Genomic DNA, 25922 nt, shown 5'->3' on the forward strand with positions numbered 1-25922 from the left:
CCATGTGGCAGAAACAATAGTGCCCACGCTGTCACTGCAAGAAGCTTGTGTATCCAAAGAGGTGACGGTAGTAACAAGAAACGGGGTCAAGCATGACACTCAGGCATCTGGCTTGGACAACTAGATGTATATCTTGCTTTCGTAGAGGTGAGGGATGCCAGGGAGGAGCCGTGTGGAGGACAAAATGAAGCAGTTTGAGACCTGTCGAGTCAAAGGTGCCTGGTAGAGGTGTCTAATGAGGAGTTGAGTTTATTGTCATGGCACTCAGGATGATCCAGGCTGCGAACACCATGGAAGAGAAGGGCATCACCCCCACGAGGGGAGAAGAGTAGGGAACCAAGGGGGACACTGGACACTGACGTTTAAGGGATGAACCAAAGGAGAGGAAGCTGAAGAGGTGGCCAGAGAGGCAGGAAAAAAGCCAGGAGCATGAGGTATCATGGGAACCTAGAAGGAATGGGCGATGCTACCCACGCACGTGCACTGGCTGGATCGGTACCAAGTAGGTCAGTGGGGACCTGAGGGAGAGCAGTTCTGGGAAGAAGGTGGGGTTTGAGGTGACAGCTGTCCAGAAGGGAGAAGCGGGTGGGAGCAGAAATATCTAGGAAAGTGTTCATTCCCCTTGAAAAGCGGCCTTTGGGGAGAAGAAGGAAACACAAGAGATGGACGTGACTGATTATCAGTTGTGTAAGGGAGGGAGGCCAGGGGAGATGCCAGTGAGGTAACAGGAGGAGCCCCTGTGGGGGTGGGGGTGGGGGACAGCCAGGACTGATCAGGTGAGCAAAAGAGGAAGAGCCACCAGTGCTGAAAGACAGGAAGGAACTTGGCCAGGGGCACAAGGCAGTGACAACTCAGGCCAAACCCAACATCTGTGTTAACCCTGTAAGCAGGCCTTGTCAGGTGCCTGATATTCACTCCCCCTTCCTTTGGTACAAATACTCCCATCTATGGGTCAGAAGGAAAATGGGCTTCATCTGGCTCCTCACCCCGAAGTGACATCAAGATGACAAATACTGTACTTATTTATTAAGAACACATTGATGAATCCTCCATACTTCCACAGGTCTTTTTTTTTTTTAATTTTTTTAAATGTTTATTTATTATTGAGAGACACAGAGAGACAGAGCATGAGCAGGGGAGGGGCAGAGAGAGGAGGAGACAGATTCTGAGGCAGGCTCCAGGCTCTGAGCTGTCAGCACAGAGCCCGACGTGGGGCTCGAACTCACAGACTGCGAGATCATGACCTGAGTCGAAGTCGGAGGCTTAGCCACCTGAGCCACCCAGGCGTCCCCACAGGTCTTTTTAAAGTTTATTTTGAGAGGGAGAGAGAGAGTGTGAGCAGGGGAGGGGCAGAGAGAGGGAGAGAGATCCACAGGGCTTTATTCAAGCTTGTAGGAGAGCATTCATTGCATCTATCAAACCGTACGAGAGTTGGGGCCCAAGCCTTCTTCACCTGTGTCCCAACACCGAGCTGTCCGTGTCTCCTGGAGTAACTCTGCTCTGCACCCGAGCCCGAAGGGCATCCCTGGCCTCTGAGACTTTTCAGTCAAATGGGAGGGCTAACCCTCATCAGCCCAATTCCAGACAACACAAGGTTTGTAGGGAACAACACAGGGATTCTAGGGAAAGAGGCCAGAGGGGCAGGGTTAAGAAAGGATTTCCTTTGTAAGTTGCAGAATTGAGGCTTGCCACAAGAGGGGCGTTTGAGGATGGCAGCACGGAAAGGGGGGACCCCGCGGGTGGAGGGAACAGCAGAAATCAAGCACCCAGCAAGGAAAGCTGAGGTGAGTTTCATAAAGAGTAAAAGAAACCCAGAAGCCCTTCCTGTACCTCCTACCTACTTTATCTCATGGACTCCTCCCCACAGCACCAGGAACCAGATCCTAAAATTCCATGATGAGTAAAGTGAGCCTCCGCAGGCTGCACACTTCCAAGGTCGGAGGGCTAGTAAGTGATGAGCTCTGGATGCGAACTCCAGCAATCTTACTCCAGAGCCCTCCTGCCCAGCCTTATACTACACTGCCTGCCGGGATTAGCCACTAATTCTCTCTGCTGGCTGGTGAGAAAAGGAGGAAATCAGACTGAAAGAGAGATGGTGAATCTTCCATTGGCCCTGTTAAACTACCGGCATCTTCCAAGCATTTCGTGCGCACGGTTGTAGGAGTGTTTCCCAAACTGGCGTGCCATGGACCCCTGCTCAGGAAGACCCCGATATTTCTACTATGGTGAAACAAGTTTGGGAAATGCTACATGTTGTGTTCCCTCCCCCACCCAAACCGGGTTCATCACGGTGCAAATGGGCAGGTAAAGAAATCCTGCACCCTGTTTAACCCCGGACTCGGCCAACGTCTTGCTCACTACATTTGTGCGGCAGCTCTGTCACCCTGCAGAGCAGCGCTCCTCGCGCCCTTTCGGGAATCGCAGTGGGGCGCAGCGCAGGGGCCGGCATCGGCTTCCCGCCCCGGCTTCGGTGTCCCGGGCGGCCCCCTTCGGCATACGAGAGCCACGTTCCCAACCTACTGTGCGGCCTCTGGACAAGTTCAAGCTCCGCTTTTCTTAACTGTAGAAAAGGAAAAAAAGGTATGGGATCTTGCCTTGCAGGGTGTCAAGAGGACGAAATGCGTGGAACACGGGTTTCTTTTCCTTCTCCCCGACGCGGGACAGTGTCGCGGCGGGTTTCCGAGGGACGCGGGAGGACAGCCTCTTCTCCGGGTTTCCGCCCGGTTGCGGGCTCCGGAGCTCCCAGGGCCCCGCCGGCGGGCAGCAGGGAGACGCGGCTCCCGGGACGGGTGACGCGGCGGCGGGAGCTCCTCGCAGAGTCAGGGCGCGGGCCGGGGAGGAGGAGGGGCCGCGGGCCGGGCCGCCTCGCCGCTTCCGGCGGAGCCGGGGGAACCGGGCGGGCGGCCGGCGGCCAGGGGCCTGCGCGCCGCACTTCCCCTCGCCGGAGGCGGCCGGCACCGCGCGGGAGCCGGAGCCAGCCTCTCCGCCAGCACCGCGGCGGGGTCGCCGCCACCCATGCGCTGGTGAGCGCTCGCGGGGACGCGGGGACGGGGGCGGCGCCGGGTGGGGGTCACCGCGGGTGGTGGGCGGGGCGGAGGAGGGTCCCCGGGGACTGCGGGGGGGCCCTGCGCCGGGACCGGCCCTGTCCCTGTCCCTTGGCCGGGACGCCGCTTTCCTCTCTCCTGCCCCCTTTTCCTGGCTGCTTCCAGCACCCCGAATATGGAAACTGGTTGAGCAGGCTCTCCGAGAAAGTTGTCACCTTCTCCGTCGCAAAGGAGCTCGTGCAGGGAACCTCCCCCCACCCCCACTCCCACCCCCGCGCCCTTTAGTTTGTGTTGAACAGCCCGGCTCGGTCAGGTTGTTTCCATCTTTAACTGTAGAGAGAGGGTCTCCACCACGGTCTCCTCGCATCCTTCTTTGCTCTTCTGATGGGTCTGTGTGTGGGTGTTCCAGCGAGGAGATGGCTTTAGTTAGGGTTCATGACCTACGGAGGCCTTTCATGAACATCTGTCAAGGACTGGGATACCTGTGCAGTGCTGGAGTGACATCATTGGACAGAAAAGGTTCAGCCCTGTCGTCTCCCTGGAGACGGGTAAATTAGAAATTACAAGTCACCCTGCTAAGTGCCACCAAGAGAGAGGGGCAGCCCGGAGTACTCTGGTAGCTAGGACACCTAAGCTGGGGAGCACCTAGGGTCAGGATTCACTGGCTGTCCGAGAGAGTCGCATCTAGTTTGGTTGTTTGTGTTTTAAACATTATTATTTTTTAATGTTTGTTTATTTCTGAGGGGGGGAGGGGCAGAGACTGAGAGAGGGACAGGGGATCAGAAGCGGGCTCTGTGCTGACAGCAGAAGTCAGACACTTAACGGCTTAACCGACTGAGCCACCAGGTGCCCGGTTTGTTGTTGGTTTGTTTGTTTGTTTTTTAACTTAAAAAAATATATATATATATATTGCAGTGCGACCTTACAGCTTACCCAGTTTTCACACAGTGGATTTCCTGTGCAACCTGCATCCAGAATAAATAAAATACCACTAGCACTCCAGAAGCCCTCAATGTCCACTTCCCACGGCTACTTTCATCTAAGGGCAACTATTATCCTGGCTTCTCACATCATAAAATCGTTTTACTTGGTTTTGAACTTATGACACGTGGACAGTATGTGAGATGCAGCCGTGTTGCATTTAGCAGTAATTCATTTACTCTCAACTGATGCATAATTTTGCACTGTACAGAGAGAGCACAATTTATTTCTACTTTCTGCTGGACACTTGGATGGACGGACACGGGTTGTTTCCCGTTCGGGTTGTTTTTTTTTTTATTTTTTGAAATAATGCCACGAGGCATTCTCGTACTTGTCTTCAGGTGAACATAAGCAGTTCTGATAGGAATGTTCCTAAGTGTGGAATTGCTGGGTGTGTTCAGCTTTAGCATAGTTTCGTGCCAAATGGTTTTCCAAAGCGGTTGTACGAATTTACACTCCCATCTGCAGTGTGAGTTCCTATTCCTCCACACCTTCACCAATACGCGATATGGTCCCTCTTTTTCATTGTAGCCACTCTGCTCAGTGCATGGGCCGTGGTGTTGCACTGAGGTGTTAATTTGCATTCCTCTTATGACTAATGAATCTGCATCTTTTCATGTGTCTGCTGGGCATTTGGATAGCCTTTTTGCAAAGTGTTCAATTCTTCTACCCATTTTGTCAGTAGATTGTCTCTGTTTCTTCCTAGTTTGTAAGACTTCTTAAATATTCTGGATATGAAATATTTATGGCATATGTATTTTTTTAATGTTTATTTATTTTTGAGACAATGCGAGAGACAGAGTGCAAGCAGCGGAGGGGCAGACAGAGGGAGACACAGAATCTGAAGCGGGCTCCAGGCTCTGAGCTGTCAGCCCACAGCCCGACACGGGGCTCGAACTCACGAACCGTGAGATCATGACCTGAGCTGAAGTCGGATGCTTAACCGACTGAGCCACTCAGGCGCCCCTATGGCATATGTATTTTTAAAATACCTTCTCTCTCTCTCAGGAGGTTGCCTTTTCACTCTCTTAATGATACCTTTTGATGAGCAGAAGTTCAGTTTAATGTTGCCCAGTGTATCTTTTTTTTTTTTTTTTCTGGATGGTTGTATTATTTATGGCCAGTTGAGAAACTCTTTACTTACCCAAGGGGTGGTGGGTGGGAAGAATGAGTGAAGGTAGTCAGAAGGTACAAACTCAGTTATAAAATAAATAAATCCTGGGGATGTAAATTTACACCATAGTTACTAGAGTCATAAAAACTATTGCATATTTGAAGGTTGCTAAGAGAGTGGATTTATTCTCGTTACAAGAAAAAAATGTGTAATTATGTAGTGATGGATGTTAGCTAGATTTATTGCGGTGACCATTTCATAATATACACATATGTTGGATCATCATGTTGTGCATCTGAAACTATTATATGTCAATTATATCTCAATTTTTTTTTAAATTTATTTTTGAGAGAGAGACAGAGAGAGCTTGTGGAGGAGGGGCAGAGAGCGGGAGAGACAGAGGATCCAAAGCGAGCTCTTCATGCCAGCAGAGAGCCTGATGCAGGGCTCGAACTCACAAACCGTGAGATCATGACTTGAGCCAAAGCCGGACGCTCAACTGACTGAGCCACCCAGCTGCCCCCGTGACAATTTTAAATAAATCAGAAGATAACGTCAGGAAGATAATTTCCTATATTCTCCTCTGAAAGTTTTATGGTTATTCTCACTTCTATCTACTTGAAATTAAGTTTTTTGTGTGGTGTGAAATAGGGTCAAATTTATTTTTTTCTACAAGGCTATCAAAATTGATGCAGCACCATCTGTTAAAAAGACAATTTTCCCCACTGCATGGCGGTGTCAGCCTTGTCATAAATCAGGAGACGGTAGAGATGTGGGTCTGTTTCTGGACACCCTGTTCTTCCATCGTCTGTCTGTCCTTGTGCACATTAGCACGCTGCCTTAATGGTTGCTTTATAATCTCTATTATTCTGGTGGTGGAAGCTCTCAGCATTGCTCTTCTTTAAGATCTTAGGTATTTTTTATTTAACTACTCCTCCCAAAGCCTTTTTAAGAAATATATAAAAAGCAGTCGTTTTGTAAGCTCAATAGAGTACTAATGTAAAAAGGTATGTAATTGGCATAATTTGTAAACTGTATCCATCCACCGATTTACTGCTGACACAATCTATGTTACATTCAATGCCTGCATATTTACATCAGATCTACAGCAAAGTAAATACAAAATAAATTCACCTTATTTTAGTTAAAATGGGCTTTAGTACCTATAGGATATAGTTTCAAAACAAAGAGAATTTTTTAAAACTAAGAAACTGGTGTTTTCCCGAGACCGAGTTGCTACTTTTTGCAAAAGACATTATTATGTTTCCCACTCATGTTTGATCAGTAAGATATGTTCCCACGTGGCTGAACTTCAGCTAAAGTTTTAGATTTGAATAACCAGTTAGAATACTTTTGACTTATAATTAAATTTTTAAAAACAGGTGCTTTTAAATGCACACACACGTGCACATATATGTACTTTTTTGGCATTTTTCAAGTCTTCCGAAGTTACTGTTTAAAAATCAGTTTCCCAAGTTTTACACCCAGAGATCTAATTCAGTAGATTTGGGGTGGGGCACAGGAACTGGCATTTTAAACCATCATTGTATTTGTTTTCTGGGCTGGGTAACAAATTATTACAAGTTCAGCGTTTTAAACCAACACTTATTATCTGGTAGTTTCTGTGGGTCAAGGGCTCAGGCAAGGCTTGGCTGATTCTTCTGCTGGGGTCTCACCTGGCTTACCTTCAGGTTTTAGCTGGGGCCACAGTGCCACTGGGGATTCAAACGGGGAAAGATCCACTACCAAGCTCCCTCAGGTTGTTCTTTGTTGGCAGAATTCATCTCCTTGCGGTTCTAAGACTGCGGGTCTAAGGTTTTCTTGCTGGCTGTCACCTGGAGATCACTTCTCTTCTAGAGGTTAATTGTAGAGATCACTCAGCTTCTAGAGGCTGCCTGCAATTTCCTGGTAAATTCTTCAAAGTCAGAATGGGAGTCTCTCTCTAGTCTGCTAAGTTACGATTAAACACGCACACGTATGCACATACATAAGTATGACACAATATTCATATACATGCTACATTCACGTGTACATATTTTTAAGTATCTTTTTTTTTAAGTAATCTCTACACCCAATGTGGGGCTCGAACTCATGACCCCAAGATTAAGAGCTGTATGCTCTACCGACTGAGCCAGCCAGGCACCTCACATGTACACATCTTATATGGTAAATATACGTAGTGTGTATATATACTTATAAATGCATATACAGACAGTACACATCATATATAAAGTAACTGCTCTATAAATCACTCTGAGAAACACAATATTGTGTCTATCAAGCTATTAACAATTTAGTTGAGCACTTTATTGTTGTTTTTGTTTCTTTTTAGAGAGAGTGCAAGCAGGGAAGGAGGAGAGGGACAGAATCTTAAGCAGGCTCCACGCTTAGCGCAGAGACTGATGTGGGCTCGATGTGGGCTTGACATGGGGCTCGACACACATATGTGTGTGTGTGTGTGTGTTTAAGTGGGATCATGACCTGAGGCGAAATCAAGAGTTGGTTGCTCAACCGACTGAGCCACCCAGGTGCCCCGTTACACTGAGCACTTTTAAGTGACAGTGTCCTTTAAGTCCTAACAAATCCTGCCCGACAAGTGTTTTAGCAAATGTTTGAGAAGCAAACTTAGCCTTTGAAACCGATATTCTTTATTTAAAGTCCAAATCAAGTGAAATGTGATGATAATTTATTCATCAAAGAAGTGAAGAACTCAAACAATTTAAACCTTTAAACAGACCAGTCTTAAGATTCGACGCTTGCTCCATTCATGGCCTGACATACAATCAAGGATAGTGCAGTAGTTTCCAACTGCTCTGTAACAAATTACCAAAAACTTAGTGGCTTAATACAACATACATTTATTAGCTTACAGTGGCGGCAATCAGAAGTCTAAAATGGACCAGCAGGGCTATGTTCTTCTGGAGGCTGTAGAGAAAAATCCATGTACTTGCCTTTCCACTTCTAAAGGCTGCCTGCATTCTCCGCCCATGGCCCCATGTCACACAGACCTCTGCTTCTGTTGTCACTTCTCCTCTAACCCTCCCCCAACTCCTGTCTTCCTCTTATAAGGACCCTTGTGACAACATTCAGCCTTCCCCTCTAGGGTCATCCAGGATACTCTTCACATCTCAAGATCCTTTTTTTTTTTTTTTTTAATGTTTATTTATTTATTTTGAAAGAGAGAGAGGGGGAGAGAGAGAGGGGGAGAGAGAGAGAGAGAAAGAGAGAGAGAGAGAGGGAGCAAGCAAGGGAGGGGCAGAGAGAGAGAATCCCAAGTAGGCTCTGCACCATTAGCACAGAGCCCAATGCAGGGCTCTGATCTCACCAACGGAGATCATGACTTGAGCTAAAATCAAGAGTCAGATGCATAACCAACTGAGCCACCCAGGCACCCCTCAAGATCCTTAATCTAATCTGCAAAATCTATTTTTGCCATGTAAGGTAGCATATTCCCTGGTTCTAAGGACTCGGATGTGGACATCTTTCGGGGACCATTATCCTGTCCACCATAGAAAGTGAGTCCAGCCTAACAGAAATGTAAGATACATATCGTAATCATATGTCTTCTTATGTTTCAGTACATTCCCTATACCAATAGATATTGGAGACCCAATAGGGTATTGGATAATACTTAATACACTTTGTATTTTGTACAGTGAAACTTCATATTTTTCCTCACATAACACATTCTACATATAACGTTGCAAAAGGATTCTAAGAAACACTAAAGGGGGGCTGGGTGGCTCAGTCGGTTAAGCATCCAACTCTTGACCTCAGCTCCCGTCATGCGCTCATGGTTTGTTGAGTTCAGGCCCTGCATCAGGCTCTGCATGGCCAGCGTGGAGCCTGCTCGGGATTCCCTCTCTCCCTCCCTCCCTCTCTCTCTGCTTCCCCCTTGCTCATACGCTCTCTCAAAATAAATAAATAAACTTAAAAAAATAAAAATAAAAACCACTAAAGATATAATACCGTTGCTTTTTTAAAAGAAGTTTTCACTAATTTTTTTTATCAAGACTTTGTCATTATCTACAAGGTAGGTACTTAGGTGTCTATCCTTTTGTGAATTTTGTAAAAAGCACAAGGGAAAGTGACTACATGTAAGACAATACAACCAGTCCCTAAGTAGACAGAGCTAGTGATTAGACCCTCCTTTTGGAGATTTGGGTTCGTTATCTGCTCATCTGTTTGACAACGATGTCTCCTCTATCTCAATATATATTACTAGTACTAAATCTTGTAAAGATTAAAGCATATTTAAGTGTGATAGCCTCACCACTTCAGCTGCACAAGAACTGAAAGATAACAAGAAAGGTGTAGTGGAGAGTTAGATTCCAGGAAGTAGACAGTGTATAGGGTTAAGGGAACTTGTCTGCCATCTTGCTGAATTATCCTGTGTCAAAGATGCTGTTATTTCCTGTGTTTAAACTTGTCCATAACATTAGTCAAAGGGCTTGTACCAACCCACTTACAGTGGCATATGCGGTTGGGCAATTGGATTTCTTAACCAAGCAATGAAAAAAAGGCAATTACCAAAAATCAGCATGTATGGCCAAGTCATGTCATAACATGAGAAACTGAAACTTTTAAATCTACATGTGTTAAGATTAAAGCATTATGTTAATTTCTAACCTTTAAGCTATCACTAAAAATATCAAATGGTTCTCTAGTTTACAAGTCTATCGAGGCCACATAATGAATTTTAAAATTAAAACAAAATTGACAAACTGTTGAAATGATATAAAAGCCCAGAGACATTTTGTCTACTACTGCAGGAGAGAAAGGACATCTGGATTGGTTGAAATGAAGATGTTGCGGGACAGCAACCCCAGACCTGGAAAAGGACTTCAAAATCAGTGGCCATCAGGCACTGCCTTAACCTCAGTGCACCACTGAGGCTCTCTGAAATCCAAAGAATATGAGGTAGCAAAAGAACCACATATACATTCCAGACTTCACCTTTTTTGTGTCCCCTTGGCTAGCTTAGCAGCCAACTGCTCTTCTCTTTCGGTATGTCTCTGGTTCCTGTGCCCATTCCACTTCTTCTTTCTGCCCCTCTTGCTGCAGGCGTTTAAGTTCTCCCTCTCTTTTTTGAACTTTGATACAGTTTCATGAATCATCAGTATCTTGTCTGATAGTCATTGGCTTGGCATAAAGGTGTTCAGCATTTAGCAAGGAACAGAGCATCATCCTCAATATTGAATAACATCCGTTCAATTGGGAAACTTATCTTCTACTCTGTGTTTCATAGGACAAGTTCTCTTTGATTTCCCAGGAGTCTGTTTTGACCTCTGCAGATAGGTTGGAGTGAGAAAGCAAGCCTCTGCTTTTTTGACAATCCCAGGAAACATTGAAGAGGTTATAAATCCTTTGCATATCCCTTTAAATTTAGAAGCAGACTGACAATCCCACACCCCCCCCCCCCCACTCCCCGCTGCAAATTCCAGAATTTGGATAACACTGATCTTAAGATTAGTTTGGGGAAAATTGATTACATTACTAAGTCTTCTAAACTGTGAACATCATGTATCCCTCCAATATCTAGATTGTTTTAAATACATGCTAACCCACACTATTTTCTGAACATTCTATGCCATGAACCATTAGCACTTTACATAAATTGTCTCATGTGGTCTTCACAATAAAGCTGAGCAGTTCTAGTTTTATTTTCATTTCACAGATGGAGAAGCCGAAGCTTAGCAAGATTAAATATCTTGCCAAAGGCCACAGTTAATAAGAGGTAAGCATCCAGGCACTCTACCTGCAGAGTCTGTAGACTTCACCACTATGGGACACTAGCTCAGGGAGTGGGGAAGGAAGGGAGGAAGCAGGGGGGAGAGATGGGTGTTTGGATGGATAGGTGGAAGGAGGGAGTCATTCAAGGGAAGGCAGACTGGCGGAAAAATCTCCCAAGGTTTCTTGCATGTGCTCTTTCTCTGCTCTTCAGCATCTGCCTACCTGGATGTATAATTACTTGTCCAAATAGCACCTGTCCTTCTCCCATTTCAGCACTGGCACAGGAAGTTCTTGTTTGTAAAACTTACTTCTCCTTCTATTTTGAATGTTAGCCTTGCTGGATAGAGTATTCTTGGCTGCAGATTTTTCCCACTCAGCTCTTTGAATATATCATACCTTCTGGCTTGCAGAGTTTGTGCTGAAAAATCTGCTGCTAGCCTTATGGGTTTTCCCTTATAAGTAACCATCTTCTTTTGTCTTGCTGCTTTTAAGATTTTTTCCTTATTGCTATATTTTGCCAGTTTAATTACAACATGCCTTGGTTGATTTTGTTGGGGATTTTGTTGGGGATTCTCTCTGCCTCCTGGATATGGATATCTGTTTCCTGCTCCAGATGAGGGAAGTTTTCAGCTACTATTTCTTCAAATGTATTTTCTGCTTCCTTTTCTCTCTCTTCTCCCTCTGGGATCCCTATTATATGAATGTTATTATGTTTGATGAAGTCACTGAGATCCCTAAGTCTGTTCTTGTTTTGCATAATCCTTTTCTCTCTTGTGTTCAGCTGATTACTTTCTACTACTTTATCTTCTAGGTCACTAGTTTGTTCTTTTGCTTCTTCCATTCTGCCGTTCATTGCATCAAGCGTGTTTTCAATCTCATTTATTGCACTTTTTAAAATATCTGATTCTTTTTTAACTCTCTTCTCTCTGTGGTAAGGGTCTCCTTGAAGTTTTCCATTTTCTCCTCAAGTCTACCAAGCACTCTTATGAGCATTACTTTAAATTCCCCATTAAACAGGTTACTTATGCCTGTTTTTCTTAGATTTCTGGCTCTGGCCTTATTTTGTTCTTTCATTGGGGATAAATTCCTCCATTTTCACATTTTGTCTAAGTCTCTGCCTTCTTCTCTGTGTTAGAAGAGCAGGTTATGTCTGCTGCTCCTGAAAGCAATGGCCTTCTGTAGAAGAGGTCATGGAGTGCCCAGGGCCTGGGGCTTCAGGGAGGGTCTCTGGTGCGTGCTACATGCACTCTGCTGCTGTGTTTTGGCTGCTCTGTCCTTCAGGCCAGTTGTCTGCAGAAGCTCTCCTTGCCTGCAGTGGGCAGTGTTTGGTCCTGATCTGAGCATGGGAAGTTTTAACTAGGTCTGCTTGTTAAATGAGACCTGATACTACTTCTAATAGAGCCGAAGCCCGGCAGAACTCTCTGGTCAGGAGATGTGGTGTGGGCAAGGGTTTGTGTTGGTCTTCTGGGACAGGGGCCCTCTGCCCCCTGTGCTGGGACTGAGTCATGCTTGCTGGAGTGGGGCAGTCCCACCAGACAGCAAGGGAGGAGCAGGAGAGCGGGGCTAGGCATAAGCAGGTTAGGCAGCCAGCGTCCCTCTGAGCTGCCTCCCCCAGTGGTTCCCTGTTTACGCTGAGGTAAGGGGGAGGGGGGAGGAGGAGGGAAATGGTGCTGGCTTGATCCTTTGTTCCAGGAAAGTTCTCTGTGAACTGCCTCTCAGGAGAAGAGCAATGATCTCTCTTGTGTGCCCCAGGCCCTCTTCAGATCACTTTTCCCTATTGCTCTCCTGCTTACTTGCCCACTGGGAGCAGGGCAGCGCCCTCCGGCTCTATCCCAGCCAAACCCTCCAACCTTTACAACTCCAGCCTTTAAGCCCTGCTGGTTGCAAAATCTCATGAAATTCAGCTCCTCTTGCTTCAGTAGCCAATGGCTTTGGGAAAACGTTCAACTTGTCTCCTGATACTCATCTCCTAGAACTTCTCTCTCTCTCACACGGTTCTCCGTGACTGCAGCTCCCTCCCCTCTGCAGCAGCCAGGATCCCTTCCCCCCCACCCCAAACCACATCTCCATGCTTCTTACCTTCTTCTTGTGGCCTTTTCTCCCCCTTTAGTTGTGGAGTTTGCTCTGCCAGTCTTCAGGTTGATTTCTGGGGTATTTAGGATGACCTGAGAGTTATGTGTTCCTATGAGCCCAGGGTCCTCCTCCTCCCATGCCATCTTTCCCCGCTCTTCCAACACAGGAAGTCCTTACCATGGCGGCTTCGTGCCAGCCACCCTTCCCCACATCCCCAGGGTGCTCCTGGCCAGAGGCAGCACAGGACAATCCCTCAACTGGTCATGCTGAACTCCTTACTCTGTAAGTCTCACCACATCACACAGATCTGGGTTTTTTTTTTGGAAGCCAGCTCCAGTCACAGTGGTGGATAAGGGATAGGGATGAGGGCTAGAGAGATTGAGCCTCTGTTGGGCATTAGGAGAGAACATCTAGAGCCCACACGCTGGGACTAGGAGTAAGGTAAGACCAGTTTTTGTGATCCTCTCTCTCTGTCTCTTATAGGATGGCTGTTCCATAAGATCAAGACTGAGTCCCCTCCCTTCTCCCACTTTACCAATGCCTGGTCTCATGGGGTTAGTTTTGAGCCCAACACTATGGCATCATCAACCTCCTCAGCTCCTCGCTCCCGGTCCAGGAAGCCTCTGGGCAAGATGGCTGGTGAGTGGAAATAGACTCCTAATTGTGTTCTTGTTCACAGCTATGAGTGTTAGCGAGGTGGAAGGCTGCCTGGGCCAAATGCAGCAGGAAATGCTAGGGAGGCTGAAGATAGAGGCCTCCTGCCTTGACCTCAGAGCCCAGAAGCTTTGTGGTGAGTGAGGAGAGAGGCACGCATCATAGAACATTCAATCCTATGGGCTCACAGCTTTTGCACGCGTGCTCGGCTCATTTCCTAGCCTGGAAACCATTGTGCTGAGCACCTAGCATCATGTTTCTTGTCATCTAAGTCTTTCAGAACCTATCAGAAGAAGGAGCCAGGCAGAGTGAGAAAACAAATCTCCAGAACATTAAACTTTCTGTCCCTATGAAAAGCTGGAGGGGCGCCTGGGTGGCTCAGTCGGTTGAGCGTCTCCCTTCGGCTTAGGTCATGATCTCGCAGTTTGCAAGTTTGAGCCCCACGTCGGGCCACAGCTCGGAGCCTGGAGCTTGCTTCAGATTCTGTGTCTCCTGCTCTCTCTGTCCCTTCCCTGCTCATGCTCTGTCTCTCAAAAATAAACAAACATTAAAAAAAATTTTTTTTAAAGAGCCTGGAGAAGCTGAGCTGATATCATTATGGAATACTTACAATATCCCAGACACGGCATTATCTCCATTAATCTTCAACAACAATTAAAATGAACCCATTTTCCAGGTGAGGAAATGGAGACAGAGACTGACTTGCGTAGGGTCATGTAGAAAGCAAGCAGTAGGTCCACAATCAAATCTACGCCTGGCTCCGAAGTGTAGGTTGTGAATCGCTAAGCTCTCTGCTCTTCAGGAGCTCTGAGTAGTAATCCTCTCCCATGCTTTTGTTTTACCACTTAGCAACAACACCCTGGGATTCCTCCGGGCCAGACAGATGCCAATCCCTCCCCTCTTTCCCTCCCATAACGGGTTGCCCACCTTAATCTAAATCCACCTCCCCTCAGTGCAGAGAGTGGGTTTGGAGACTGATTGATTCTTCCCAACTTAACACAGCTCCACTTACAGACTAGCAGCAGACGGTTGGCTAGTCAGCGCTAGCGGGAAGTTCTGGGTAGCGTTAGCGGAGGGTACCAGAAATCGAAGGGCCTGGAATAGGGCAAAGCCATCTTTCCTAATCAGGTGGGTGAAACAGAGTTCTTTCCTTTCCCTTTTTAATTTTCATATTGTTGTTATACAAAGGATTTTTTTTAATTTAGTTATTGAAGTATAATTAACATACATTAGTTTCAAGTATACAACATAATGATTCAGTATTTGTACATATTGCGAAACGATCACCAGAAGTCTCGTTAACATCCATTACCAGTGATAATTACAGAACTTTTCTTCTCGTGATGAGAATTTTTAAGGTTTCCTCTCTTGGCAACTTTCAAATATGGAAGACAGCATTATTCACTAGTCGGCATGCCGTTCGTTACATTCTCATGACTTATAAAAGAGCCAGAGTTTTCGTGACTTCCAAAACGTTTGAAGATAATGGGACCTTAAAGCCAGTCCTGCAGGATGTACGAAATAGAGCAGTAGGTCTCTGAGAGCAATGTGGCATGGTGGCCAGAGCAGGGCGCTGGGCTGGGCTCTGTCCAGGGCAGCCTGGTGAGAATACCAAGCCTGAGTGGTGTTTCTCTCCCCACAGACTGGTTCAGGCAGGCCCTGTCGAAGAAGCCCAAGAAGATACTGGAATCCTCAGACGGCCCCTCCAGTGACGTCTCACAGCCGAGCTCCCAGGACCACCCCCCACGCCTGGGCCTCAGCTCAACCTCGTCTCCAACACACGTGGTCGCCAGCAGCAGCGGCAGCAGCAGCGGCCGCTGGAGCAAGGACTACGATGTCTGTGTGTGCCACAGCGAGGAGGACCTGGCAGCCGCCCAGGAGCTGGTCTCCTACCTGGAAGGCAGCACTGCCAGCCTGCGCTGCTTCCTGCAGCTGCGGGATGCAACCCCAGGCGGCGCCATCGTGTCCGAGCTGTGCCAGGCACTGAGCAACAGTCACTGCCGCGTGCTGCTCATCACCCCAGGCTTCCTGCAGGACCCGTGGTGCAAGTACCAGATGCTGCAGGCCCTGAGTGAGGCTCCCGGGGCGGAGGGCCGCACCATCCCCCTGATGTCAGGCCTCGCCAGAGCCGCCTACCCCGCTGAGCTCCGGTTCATGTACTTTGTGGACGGCCGGGGCCCCGACGGTGGCTTTCGCCAAGTCAAGGAAGCTGTCATGCGTTGTAAGCTATTAGGGGTAAGGGAGAATGGGAAGGTGGCTTCGGCCACAGCATCTGATCGACTTCGGCTTTTAGGAGACAGTCACTGTAGCCCAGTAGCTCAAGATGCAGGCTCTGGAAAAGGCTGGAAGTTATTCCAAGTCCTTTGTACTTGGGTTTCCCCACTGGTAAAGTGAGGACAGTATATACCTGAAGGAGTATATACACTAAACAAGTGTTCAGACTATGGCCTGGCGCATGTAAAGTACTCATAACGGGCAGGGCCTAGCACCTGTCAAGTCTTCAGAAAATAGCCATTATCATTATAGGTATTAATAGTAGTAGGTATTAATGGTATCTCTCTCTGAAGTCATGTTGGAGATGTTCCCCCAGACCCAGGAAAATGCCAGGAGGGTCAGTGGTACAAAATAATAGGAAAGAATTGTGTATCTGGGGGTGGGGACTTGCTATTACGGTAGGTTTGGAAAGTGAAATAGATAAAAGGTAGAAGTGGCAGGACCCACTGCGGGAAACAGATGCTGGGGTCTGGGAAGGGTGACAAGCCCTGCCATTCTGTTTGGTCTCTTTCAGATCTGCAGACCATCAGCTGACACTTCTATCACCACAGGACCCAGAAAGTTGGAGCAAAGCCGGAAATCGAGTTAGAGAGCCCAGGGTCTCACAGGGTCTTGGATTCTGGCAGCTGTGACGAGGTGTAAAGAACCAGTCTGTAGCACTTTGTATGTGATCCTGGGCTCAGATTGCCCATCAGGCACCCATTACCGGGGACTCCCCCACGAAGGCCATGGGGAAGCTGGGGACTCCCCCTGAGGAAGGCATGAGGAAACTGGGGACTCCCCAGGAAGGCCATGGGGAAGCCAGAAATTGTAGGTGGTGGGAGGTGCTGATACCACGATGATCACCAGTGTTTTGCCTCTGGCCCAACTGGACACATGAAGCCCCGGCACCTGGAAAGGTCACTTACCTGATTCATGGGCTAGAAGCCTACACCGCATGCTTCAGAGGGGATGGTGTCCCCAGTTGCCTGGCATCAGGAGAAAGCAACAGGTACCGATCCTTCACACTCACACTACTGCCCTTCTCTTTCCCAGGGACGTTGTTCACTTCAGAAATCTACACGAAAGATGCATTCAGCGCTGTCCTGAATTTTTATTGCACGTGTCACTAAGACACATCTAGAAACCATTCTGAATAGACAGGAGGTGGCAGGGAGCAGCAGGGGTGGAGGCAAGGAGAAGCTCAGACCCTGCACCTGGGTCAGAAGCCCACCCACCGATGCTCTGACTCATGGGGGCCTCATCAAAGGTCTGACTAGAAGCCAAGCTTTTACAAGCTTCTTTACGTCTGCACTGAGAGAGATGAGCTGTCTTCTTCTGGCAGATGACTGTGGGCCTTGTAGGACAAGGTTTCATTCACCTGTTCTCAATAAGTCTGTTGTTGAACCGAAATGAATTTCGAATACATTCCCCTGATGTGTACTTTTGTGCCACTTCTCTCACTTCTCCCTACCACGTCCCCTCCTTTTACTGGAAAAATTCATATATATATATATATATATATGTACACACACATATATATACGTATATATATATATATGTGAGATATAATTAATATATTAACATTAGTTTCAGGTATAAAACATGATTTGACATTTGTATATATTGTGAAAACATTTTCTATTTTCATTATGCATTATTTTATTACATACAAAAAGACTCAAGAATATAATGTACATTCCTGTATATTCCACTCAGCTTAAGAAGCCCAACCTTACAATCCCTATGGTACTCCCTTTGTGCCTTTAATTACATTCTCCTCCCTTTTCCCATCAGAAGCAATCACCCTTCTGAATTTTGAATTCATCATTGTTAGCTTTTCACATATACATCCCTGAGAACATATTTACTTTTACATGGTTTTGTACTGTATCTAGTGGTATTATAATGTTCGTACTCTACAAATTCTTTTTTTTTTTTTTAACCATGTTAAGATTTATCCATGTGGATGCATGTAACGAACACCAGGAACTTCACTATGGTTCTATTATGTAAACATACCACGATTTAGTCACACATTCCTTTACAAACAGACATTTGGTTGTTTGCCATTTGTTGCTAGTAAAAACAATGAGTTTATGAACATTTTTGTGTGTGTTTCCATGAGCAAGATTTTCTAGGACTTAGCCTAGATGGGGAACAGCTGGGTAGTAAATACACATCTTCAGTTTTGGTAGAACATGCCAAATTTTCTTCCAAATTGGTTGTGTCTGTGTATGTTCCCACCATTAGTGTGTGAGATTTCCCACTTTTTCATGTTCTTACTAACACTTAGAATTATCGGATTGGAAAATGTTTGTTGACCTGGTGGGTGAAAACTGGTATCCTATTCTTTTCTTCTTTTTAAACTGTTGTGGTGTGTGTGTGTGAGAAATTCTTTGTATGTCATAAACCGAAGAGAAAAATTTGACCAATACCCATATACCCATCACCTGGCTTCAACAATTACCAACTCAGAGCTAAGCTGATATCAACAATCACCCCACTCATTCCCTCCCCACCAGGTCCCTTTGAAGCAAATCCCAGGCATTATTTTATTCCTACATATCAAACTGTGTATCTTTTTAGAAGTTTTCCCAAAAAAATGTATCTTTTAAAGAACAGAATGCTTTATTTTTTAATATAAAACCTTTTACCTATTACTTTGTAGTCTGTGTTTTTGTATCTTGTTTAGGAAATCCTTCCCTATTCCTGTATTTTCTTCTGGAGCTATTTCACATTTAGGTCTTTAATCCACCAGGATGCTTTGTTTGGGTTTTTGTTGTTGTTCTGGGCTTATAAGTCAAAGGTCCAATTTCTTTTTCCCATTTGAATGGCCATTCTTTACTGACTACGAGTCTGTCCTTTCCTCCCACTGATTGTGATGTCACTGCTGTCATTATATTATCATGTGTGGGGGTCTCTTCTGTGTGTTTGTGAATCCCTGCATCAGTGGCACACTGGCTCACTTACTATGGTTTTTAAGGAAGTCACAGGTCACCTGGGTGGCTCAGTCGGTTAAGCGTCTGACTTCAGCTCAGGTCATGATCTCACGGTTTGTGAGTTTGAGCCCCACATCGGGCTCTGTACTGACAGTGTGGAGCCTGCTTAGGATTCTCTGTCTCCCTCTCTCTCTCTCTCTCTGACCTTCCCCCAACTCATGCTCTCTCTCTCTCAAAAATAAAATAAATAAACATTTTAAAAAATTCTTGATGTCTGTTAGTTTTTTTACTAGGCTTATACTGAGCTGAGAGATTCATTTGGGAAGAACTGATTTTTCTTACATTGAATTTTTCTCTCCATAAAAATGGTGTGTCTCCATTAGCAATCTCTTTAAATGTATTTCAATAAAATTTTATAATCTTTTCCATTTTGGCCAATCACTTTTACTAGATTTATTCCTTAGTACTTCATATTTCCTGTTGCCATTGTAAATGGTATTTTTATATTTTTTATCTATTACCAATAGGAAGGATCACAATTATTTTGCATATTGATCTAATTTAGTCCTTGAATGTTCAGTAACCTCATCTGTCAATCAATTCGGGCCTAGCATTTGCTTTTTTAAAAAAAATTTTAATGTTCATTTTTGAGAGAAAAAGTGTGAGTGGGGGAGGGGCGGAGCGAAAGGGAGACAGAGAATCTGAAGAAGGCTCTGAGCTGTCAACACAAAGCCTGATGTGCGGCTCAAACCCACAAACCGTGAGATCATGACCTGAGCTGAAGTCCGACACTCAACCGACTGAGCCATCCAGGTGCCCCCAGGCCTAGCATTTTCTTTATGGGAAGATTTAAAACCCCAATTTCAATGTCTTAAAGAGTTACAGATCTATTTAGATTTTCCGTTTCTTCTGGAGTCAATTTGGCATAGAGTAAAACAGTAAATGAAAAATACAAGACCAGCTTGAATAAGTTTTCAATTTCAATTTCCTGGACCAAGTAGACAGAACAAATCTGAATTCTAAACCTGCATGAAGACTGGCCTGTGGTTATGAATATTCAGGGGATTTTTTTTCTTCCCACCACATCCAGATGTCGAGGCAGATAAATTTAAGTATCTCGTCTCCTTTACGGGGACAATTTTTATTTAGTTTTTAGTAGTTGGCCCTTTCACTGAGGTGGTGGACCTTAGAGATTTTGGCTCTAAGGGAAATGCTCTCTTCCAAGCCCCCGGGTCTTGTCTTCTGTGCCTTAAACATCACATTGAAAGCCCAAGGCTCTAGATTTCCAGAAATAACCAATCACTCTTAGAACTTAAGCTTCAGTGTCCACTTATCATCTTATAGATTCATGTTCCCACATTTTTCGTTGCTGGAAATTTTATTAAGACAGCAGTAGGGCCGCCTGGGTGGCGCAGTCGGTTAAGCGTCCGACTTCAGCCAGGTCACGATCTCACGGTCCAGGAGTTCAAGCCCCGCGTCGGGCTCTGGGCTGATGGCTCAGAGCCTGGAGCCTGTTTCCGATTCTGTGTCTCCCTCTCTCTCTGCCCCTCCCCCGTTCATGCTCTGTCTCTCTCTGTCCCAAAAATAAATAAACGTTGAAAAAAAAAAAAAAAGACAGCAGCAATGTAACCAAATGGATGTTTTAAATTTTGCACCCAGGTGTTTTTAGCTGACCTGTTTTTAGGATATTTTGTCTATCATAATGCATGAAATGGAAATGTCTAGTCTTTTTTTTTTTTAGTTTTTTTTAAATGTTTTATTTATTTTTGAGACAGAGAAAGACAAAGCATGAGCAGGGGAGGGGCAGAGAGAGAGGGAGACACGGAATCCGAAGCAGGCTCCGGGCTCTGAGCTGTCAGCACAGAGCCCGACGCGGGGCTTGAACTCACGGACCCTGAGATCATGACCTGAGCCGAAGTCTGACGCTCAACCGACTGAGCCACCCAGGCGCCCCAAAATGTCTAGTCTTTATTTTATTTTATTTTTTTTTCAACTTTATTTTTTTTTAAATTTTTTTTCCTTTTTTTTCAATGTTTTTATTTTATTTTTGGGACAGAGAGAGACAGAGCATGAATGGGGGAGGGGCAGAGAGAGAGGGAGACACAGAATCGGAAACAGGCTCCAGGCTCCGAGCCATCAGCCCAGAGCCTGACGTGGGGCTCGAACTCACGGACCGCGAGATCGTGACCTGGCTGAAGTCGGATGCTTAACCGACTGCGCCACCCAGGCACCCTCAACTTTTATTTATTTTTGGGACAGAGAGAGACAGAGCATGAACGGGGGAGGGGCAGAGAGAGAGGGAGACACAGAATCGGAAACAGGCTCCAGGCTCTGAGCCATCAGCCCAGAGCCTGACGCGGGGCTCGAACTCACAGACCGCGAGATCGTGACCTGGCTGAAGTCGGACGCTTAACCGACGGCGCCACCCAGGCGCCCCTGTCTAGTCTTTAAAATAAAAAAAAAAGACTTGGGAGGGGTTTTGAACTTTCTCAACAAGACTGAAGGACTGATGCTTATAGACAGATGAGGGCTTTCCAGTAATAACCTTCTAATACAGCAGTTAAACCTTCTGTTACGGTAGAAACAATCCATATCTGTGCTAGCCAATGTTGTAGCCAGTAGTCATAAGAGGCTATCAGGCACTGGAAACACGGCTGTATGACAGGGGAATTGAAATTTTAATTTATCTCAATCCAGTTAATTTAAATGTAACTATCTACGTATGGCTAGTGGCTATTAGGTGGGACAGTGCAACGCCTTCTAATGTTTACAAACAAGAGGAACTAAAAAATCATCAACAGACAAATGCCTCTGCGCCAAGCGAAGACATGTGCTGCCACCATAAAGGTCTGCTGCACTCTGCTGTCTGGTATTCTAATCGGTCCTTTGACGGTTGAGGCTTCCTAGAAGTTCATTCTTTCCTTCAGCCAGGACTTGTAGGAGTGGAATTCTAACCTTAATGGATATTTAAATCAAAATCACATTGGTGTTGATGAATTTGCTTCTAATGAATAAGCCTCTCTAAAACTTCATTTTATATTTCTCCTTTGCTTGGGGCACCTGGGTGGCTCAGTCGGTTAAGGGGCTGACTTCGACTCTTGCTGTCCATGAGTTCGAGCCCCATGTTGGGCTCTGTGCTGACAGCTCAGGGCCTGGAGTTTGCTTCGAATTCTGTGTCTCCGTCTCTCTCTGCCCCTCCCCTGCTCACACTCTGTCTCTCTCAAATATAAATAAACATTAAAAAATATATATATATATGTGTGTGTGTGTGTGTGTATATATATATATATATATATATATGTATGTGTATATGTATATATATATCTTCTTTGCTCACTACATTCCAGCCACAAGAGCCATATTTGTTTCCAAAAAAATGTCAAGTTCATTACCGCTTTAGGGTCTTCAGCATCTGACCTCTCTTCCTGAAATACACTTTCCCTGGTCACTTCACATGGCTGGTTCCTTCTCCTCATTCCAGTCTCAGCTCAATGTCACCTCCTGAGAAGCCACCCCTGAACAACTTATCTCCTCCCTATCCCCAGGATCTATCACATTGTCCTGTTTTATTCTATAAATAACACTCAATCATCTACAATTATCATATTTGTTTACCTCATCTCCATTTGAATATGAATTCTGTGAAAGTAGAGATCTCCCCTGTCTTGTTCAAGATACACAGTGTCTGGCACACAGAAAATGGAAGCCTAGAGAGGGTAAGTGACTTTCCTAAAGTCACACAGCTGGTCAGTGCTGGAGCCAGACTTCATGGCTCCCAATTCAGGGCTCTTTTTGTTAAAACATAGCTGACCTTCTTTTGCTCTGGTCTTGCACACAGTTTATGACTTCTGATTTTATATTCCGAGAAGGTGGGGATGTCATCCAGGAAACTTGTGAACAAGCAGCATATGTTTTTGGTTGAAGACAATTATTCCAGATCCTAAGACTCCCTTACTAATGGTCTCTACTTCACAGAACAATTAGACTTTTCTCCAACTCATAATAGTATTTCTGGTAGAAATAACCCCAAACCAAACTGTCATTGACATACAGAATACTGTTATTGACTGATTGGAAATTGCAAAAATTGCCTCCCCCATCAGATTTGTCTGAAAAAAAAAAAAAACCTCAAAATAAAACTGACATTAGCGAAAATAGCACAATTTTTGATGGACTATTTGATAAAATTTCTGTCAAATTATCTAATCCATCAAATGGACCAGCCAGAAATAACAGCTACAAAGGAAACTTACAAAGGGAGAAATGGATGGTTCAGTTGGTTAAGCAACCGACTTCCGCTCAGGTCATGATCTCTTGGTCTGTGAGTTCGAGCCCCGCGTGGGGCTCTGTGCTGACAGCTCAGAGCCTGGAGCCTGCTTGGGATTCTGTGTCTCCCTCTCTCTCTGCCCCTCCCCAGCTTGTGCACGCGCTCTGTCTCAAAAACAAATAAACATTAAAAAAAAATTTAAAAAGGGAGAAATTATAAGTGAAAATTTTATATGGCAAAAAAAAAGTAAAGAAAAGAAATTCTGATAGATGATTCATATTCTAGCTGCAAATCACATCTCTAGAATAGCATAGCAGACTTACGGACAAACTAGGTAACACAGGAGGCAGAAGCCCCTAGCCTGGTAGAAAAGAAGATGGTGGACATGCATTTCTGCCCTGTTCACTTACCTTTCTTTTCAGCACCGAGTAAGATGAAAATTTCTGTGAAATGAAAATGGGTGGAAAATGGGTGAAAAATGGAAATGGTTTAATGGCTCTCCTATCGAAAATCGACCAAGAAGTACGATTGGCTCAACAGCTCTGTTTCAGAAACATTCCTTCCACGCTACGCAATGTTGGCATAATTCTTAATAAAAACGTCAGTATCCAACCCACGGTGTGTCAGGTGTCAAAGCACCCACAGAGTCCAAAGGGTGTTTTCTAGCTCTGGCACCCGGGGCGGCGAGTGCCCCCTCCTCTGCAGCATCATTAGCCGGCCTGGTTAGGGACTCGCTGTCTTCTTTCTCTTCCCTCAGCACCAGGCTCAACTCGGACCGGCCAGCGCGAGGGGACAAAAGCCAGCAGCCTTAATTAAAAACGCTCCTTGCAGACAGATCACACGAACCAGCGCTCCGAGGTTGCCTAGGGCCGGGACCTCGGCCGGCTTCCTCGCGGAGCACTTCGGGAGTTGTAGTCGTCACGCCCTCGCGGAAGAGACAAGCTGCGGCGGCCTCTGCGCCGAGAAGGGCGGGGCCGCGGCTGGGGTTTGCGCAGGCGCACAGCTCCAACCGGGAAGCATGGCGGACCTAGCGACTCAACCCAGCAAGAGAAAGCGCGAACTGGACGCCGAGGAGGCGGAAGCTGCCAGCACAGAGGCAAAGGAAGCGGGCGTTGAGAATGGTACCTCCGCTCCTGTGCGCTTACCGTTCTCCGGCTTTAGAGTGAAAAAAGTGCTGCGGGAGTCCGCGCGGGACAAAATCATTTTTCTCCATGGGAAGGTACCATTAGGCAACCCTGGGTTGGAGTGAGCCAATCAATCATCGCCTTGGAGGCGGATTTCTTTTTTTTTTTTTTTTTTTTTTTTTTTTTTTTTTTTTTAACCCGAGCTCAGCCGGAAAATACCAATCGCACTCCTGGAGGTGGGGGGGGGGGGAAGTGTACCACTAGATTGTGTGTGTGGGGGGTGCTATGGGAGACAAGTTTACTCGTAGAATCAAGGAAATCAACAGGCGTAGGGTTTTCTTAATAACTCCTTTACCAAAAGTAACTAACACTTGTATAAAAATCACGTGTCGAGTTCTCCAAGCCAATCATCCTGTATTCTCTGAACGAATTAGAGGTGCTAGGAACGCAGTGTTGCTGGATCATCTGTGGAACGACGTAGAGACTGTAGGAGATAGGATCCCAGGTGTGCAGGATTTCAGACCTAACAGAGGAGACGGTTTATTAAATTGCGAATTCAGTTGCACATATCATGCACTGACAGCACTGAGCTAGGTGCTGGGGATGTAGAGATGTAAGTTACTATCCCTGATTTTCAGAATGCAGAATATCTGGTAGATAGCTGTCCCTAATACCATGTGCTCAGCTCTACAGAAGGGACTGAGAAGAGACTGGAGACCATCCTGGGAACTAGTGAGGAGGCCCAGCCAAGGGTAGGTTACTAGGATTCCTCAGAACCCCTAGCAGGAGCTCTCATTTGGGGAGGATCAGGGGGACCTTGGCCTGGGCTACCATGCCTCTCTGTGTCTTATTTTGTTTTGTTTTTTTACAAAGGTTCTGTCTAGTTCTCTCAACCCCACCTGTCTTCAGTCTGCAGCACTTGCTGAAGATTTTAGCCATAAGAACCTTTGAGCTAGGAGTTAACTGGGATGCCCAGATTCTAGTTTCTCTCTCTCTCTTTTTTAATGCTTATTTATTATTTCTGAGAGAAAGTGTTTGCAAGAACGCTCAAGAGAGCTGGGGTGGGGCAGAGAGAGAGAGAGAGAGAGAGAGAGAGAGAGAGAGAGAGAGAGAGAATCCTAAGCAGGCTCTGCGCTGTCAGCTCAGAGCCCACCGCGGAGCTCGAACTCATCAACAGTGAGATCATGGCCTGAGCCAAAATCAAGAGTCGGTCGCCTAACTGACTGAGCCACCCAGGCACCCCTCTAGTTTCTTTTTTCAACACTGACTGTTCATGTGACCTTGGGCAAGTCACTTAATCTCTCTAGACATATTTCTTCATCTGTGAAATGGAGAGAATTTGACAAAGGCCCCCCAAGTCTGAAGCAGAAGAAAGTAGAGAAGTTTTGCATCTCTGAGAAGAAAGATGTGAATGCACAAGCATTTGGGTTAATGAGATGCCTGCTCTGGGAGAAGGAACGGGAGGCCCCAGAGCTACTGTTTCTGTTTCTGGGCTCACCGATGGTGTCTCTGCCTCCAGGTAAATGAGGCCTCTGGGGACGGGGATGGAGAGGATGCCATTGTGATCCTGGAGAAGACACCATTTCAGGTGGAGCATGTGGCCCAGCTCCTGATGGGCAGCCCTGAGCTCCAGCTGCAGTTCTCCAATGATATTTACAGCACCTATCACCTGTTTCCTCCACGGCAGCTGAGTGGTAAGCAAGTGGTGTCTAAAGTGGCTTCATGTGGGGAGAGGGG

The 25922-nt window shown here is 46.0% G+C and overlaps 2 protein-coding genes and 1 long non-coding RNA gene across 13 annotated transcripts in view; 2 read left to right on the forward strand and 1 right to left on the reverse strand.

The window, feature by feature from the left end:
* The first annotated feature begins 2284 nt into the window (after positions 1-2284).
* On the forward strand, positions 2285-18515 carry TIRAP (TIR domain containing adaptor protein). Of its 8 annotated transcripts, none has more exons than XM_047877268.1 (5): positions 2887-3023; positions 10817-10876; positions 13429-13584; positions 15242-15834; positions 16388-18515. In XM_047877268.1, exons 3-5 carry the CDS (start codon positions 13521-13523, stop codon positions 16460-16462), a joined length of 732 nt encoding a protein of 243 aa, XP_047733224.1. In that variant the 5' UTR covers positions 2887-3023; positions 10817-10876; positions 13429-13520; the 3' UTR covers positions 16463-18515. The 8 variants fall into 8 exon arrangements, with proteins under 8 accessions (XP_047733221.1, XP_047733226.1, XP_047733224.1 ...); XM_047877269.1 differs by having other exon boundaries at positions 15242-15820; XM_047877264.1 differs by adding an exon at positions 9912-10146 and having other exon boundaries at positions 2895-3023; positions 15242-18515.
* Positions 18516-23188: 4673 nt separating this feature from the next.
* On the reverse strand, positions 23189-24299 carry LOC125176213 (uncharacterized). The gene is made up of 3 exons (XR_007156169.1): positions 24207-24299; positions 23472-23504; positions 23189-23225 (listed from the first exon to the last, which is right to left on the reverse strand). It is a non-coding gene; the product is annotated as an uncharacterized LOC125176213 (long non-coding RNA).
* Positions 24057-25922, forward strand: part of ST3GAL4 (ST3 beta-galactoside alpha-2,3-sialyltransferase 4) — an 86347-nt gene continuing 84481 nt past the window's right edge. For all 4 annotated transcript variants that reach the window (XM_047877248.1, XM_047877249.1, XM_047877250.1 and 1 more), the window contains exons 1-2: positions 24057-24280; positions 25705-25879. In XM_047877248.1, coding sequence (XP_047733204.1) covers positions 24080-24280; positions 25705-25879 — 376 coding nt within the window. In that variant the 5' untranslated portion in view covers positions 24057-24079. The remainder of the gene's footprint in view (positions 24281-25704; positions 25880-25922) is intronic.

This window comes from Prionailurus viverrinus, chromosome D1, assembly GCF_022837055.1.
Source record: "Prionailurus viverrinus isolate Anna chromosome D1, UM_Priviv_1.0, whole genome shotgun sequence".
In the NCBI taxonomy this organism is placed as follows: domain Eukaryota; kingdom Metazoa; phylum Chordata; class Mammalia; order Carnivora; family Felidae; genus Prionailurus; species Prionailurus viverrinus.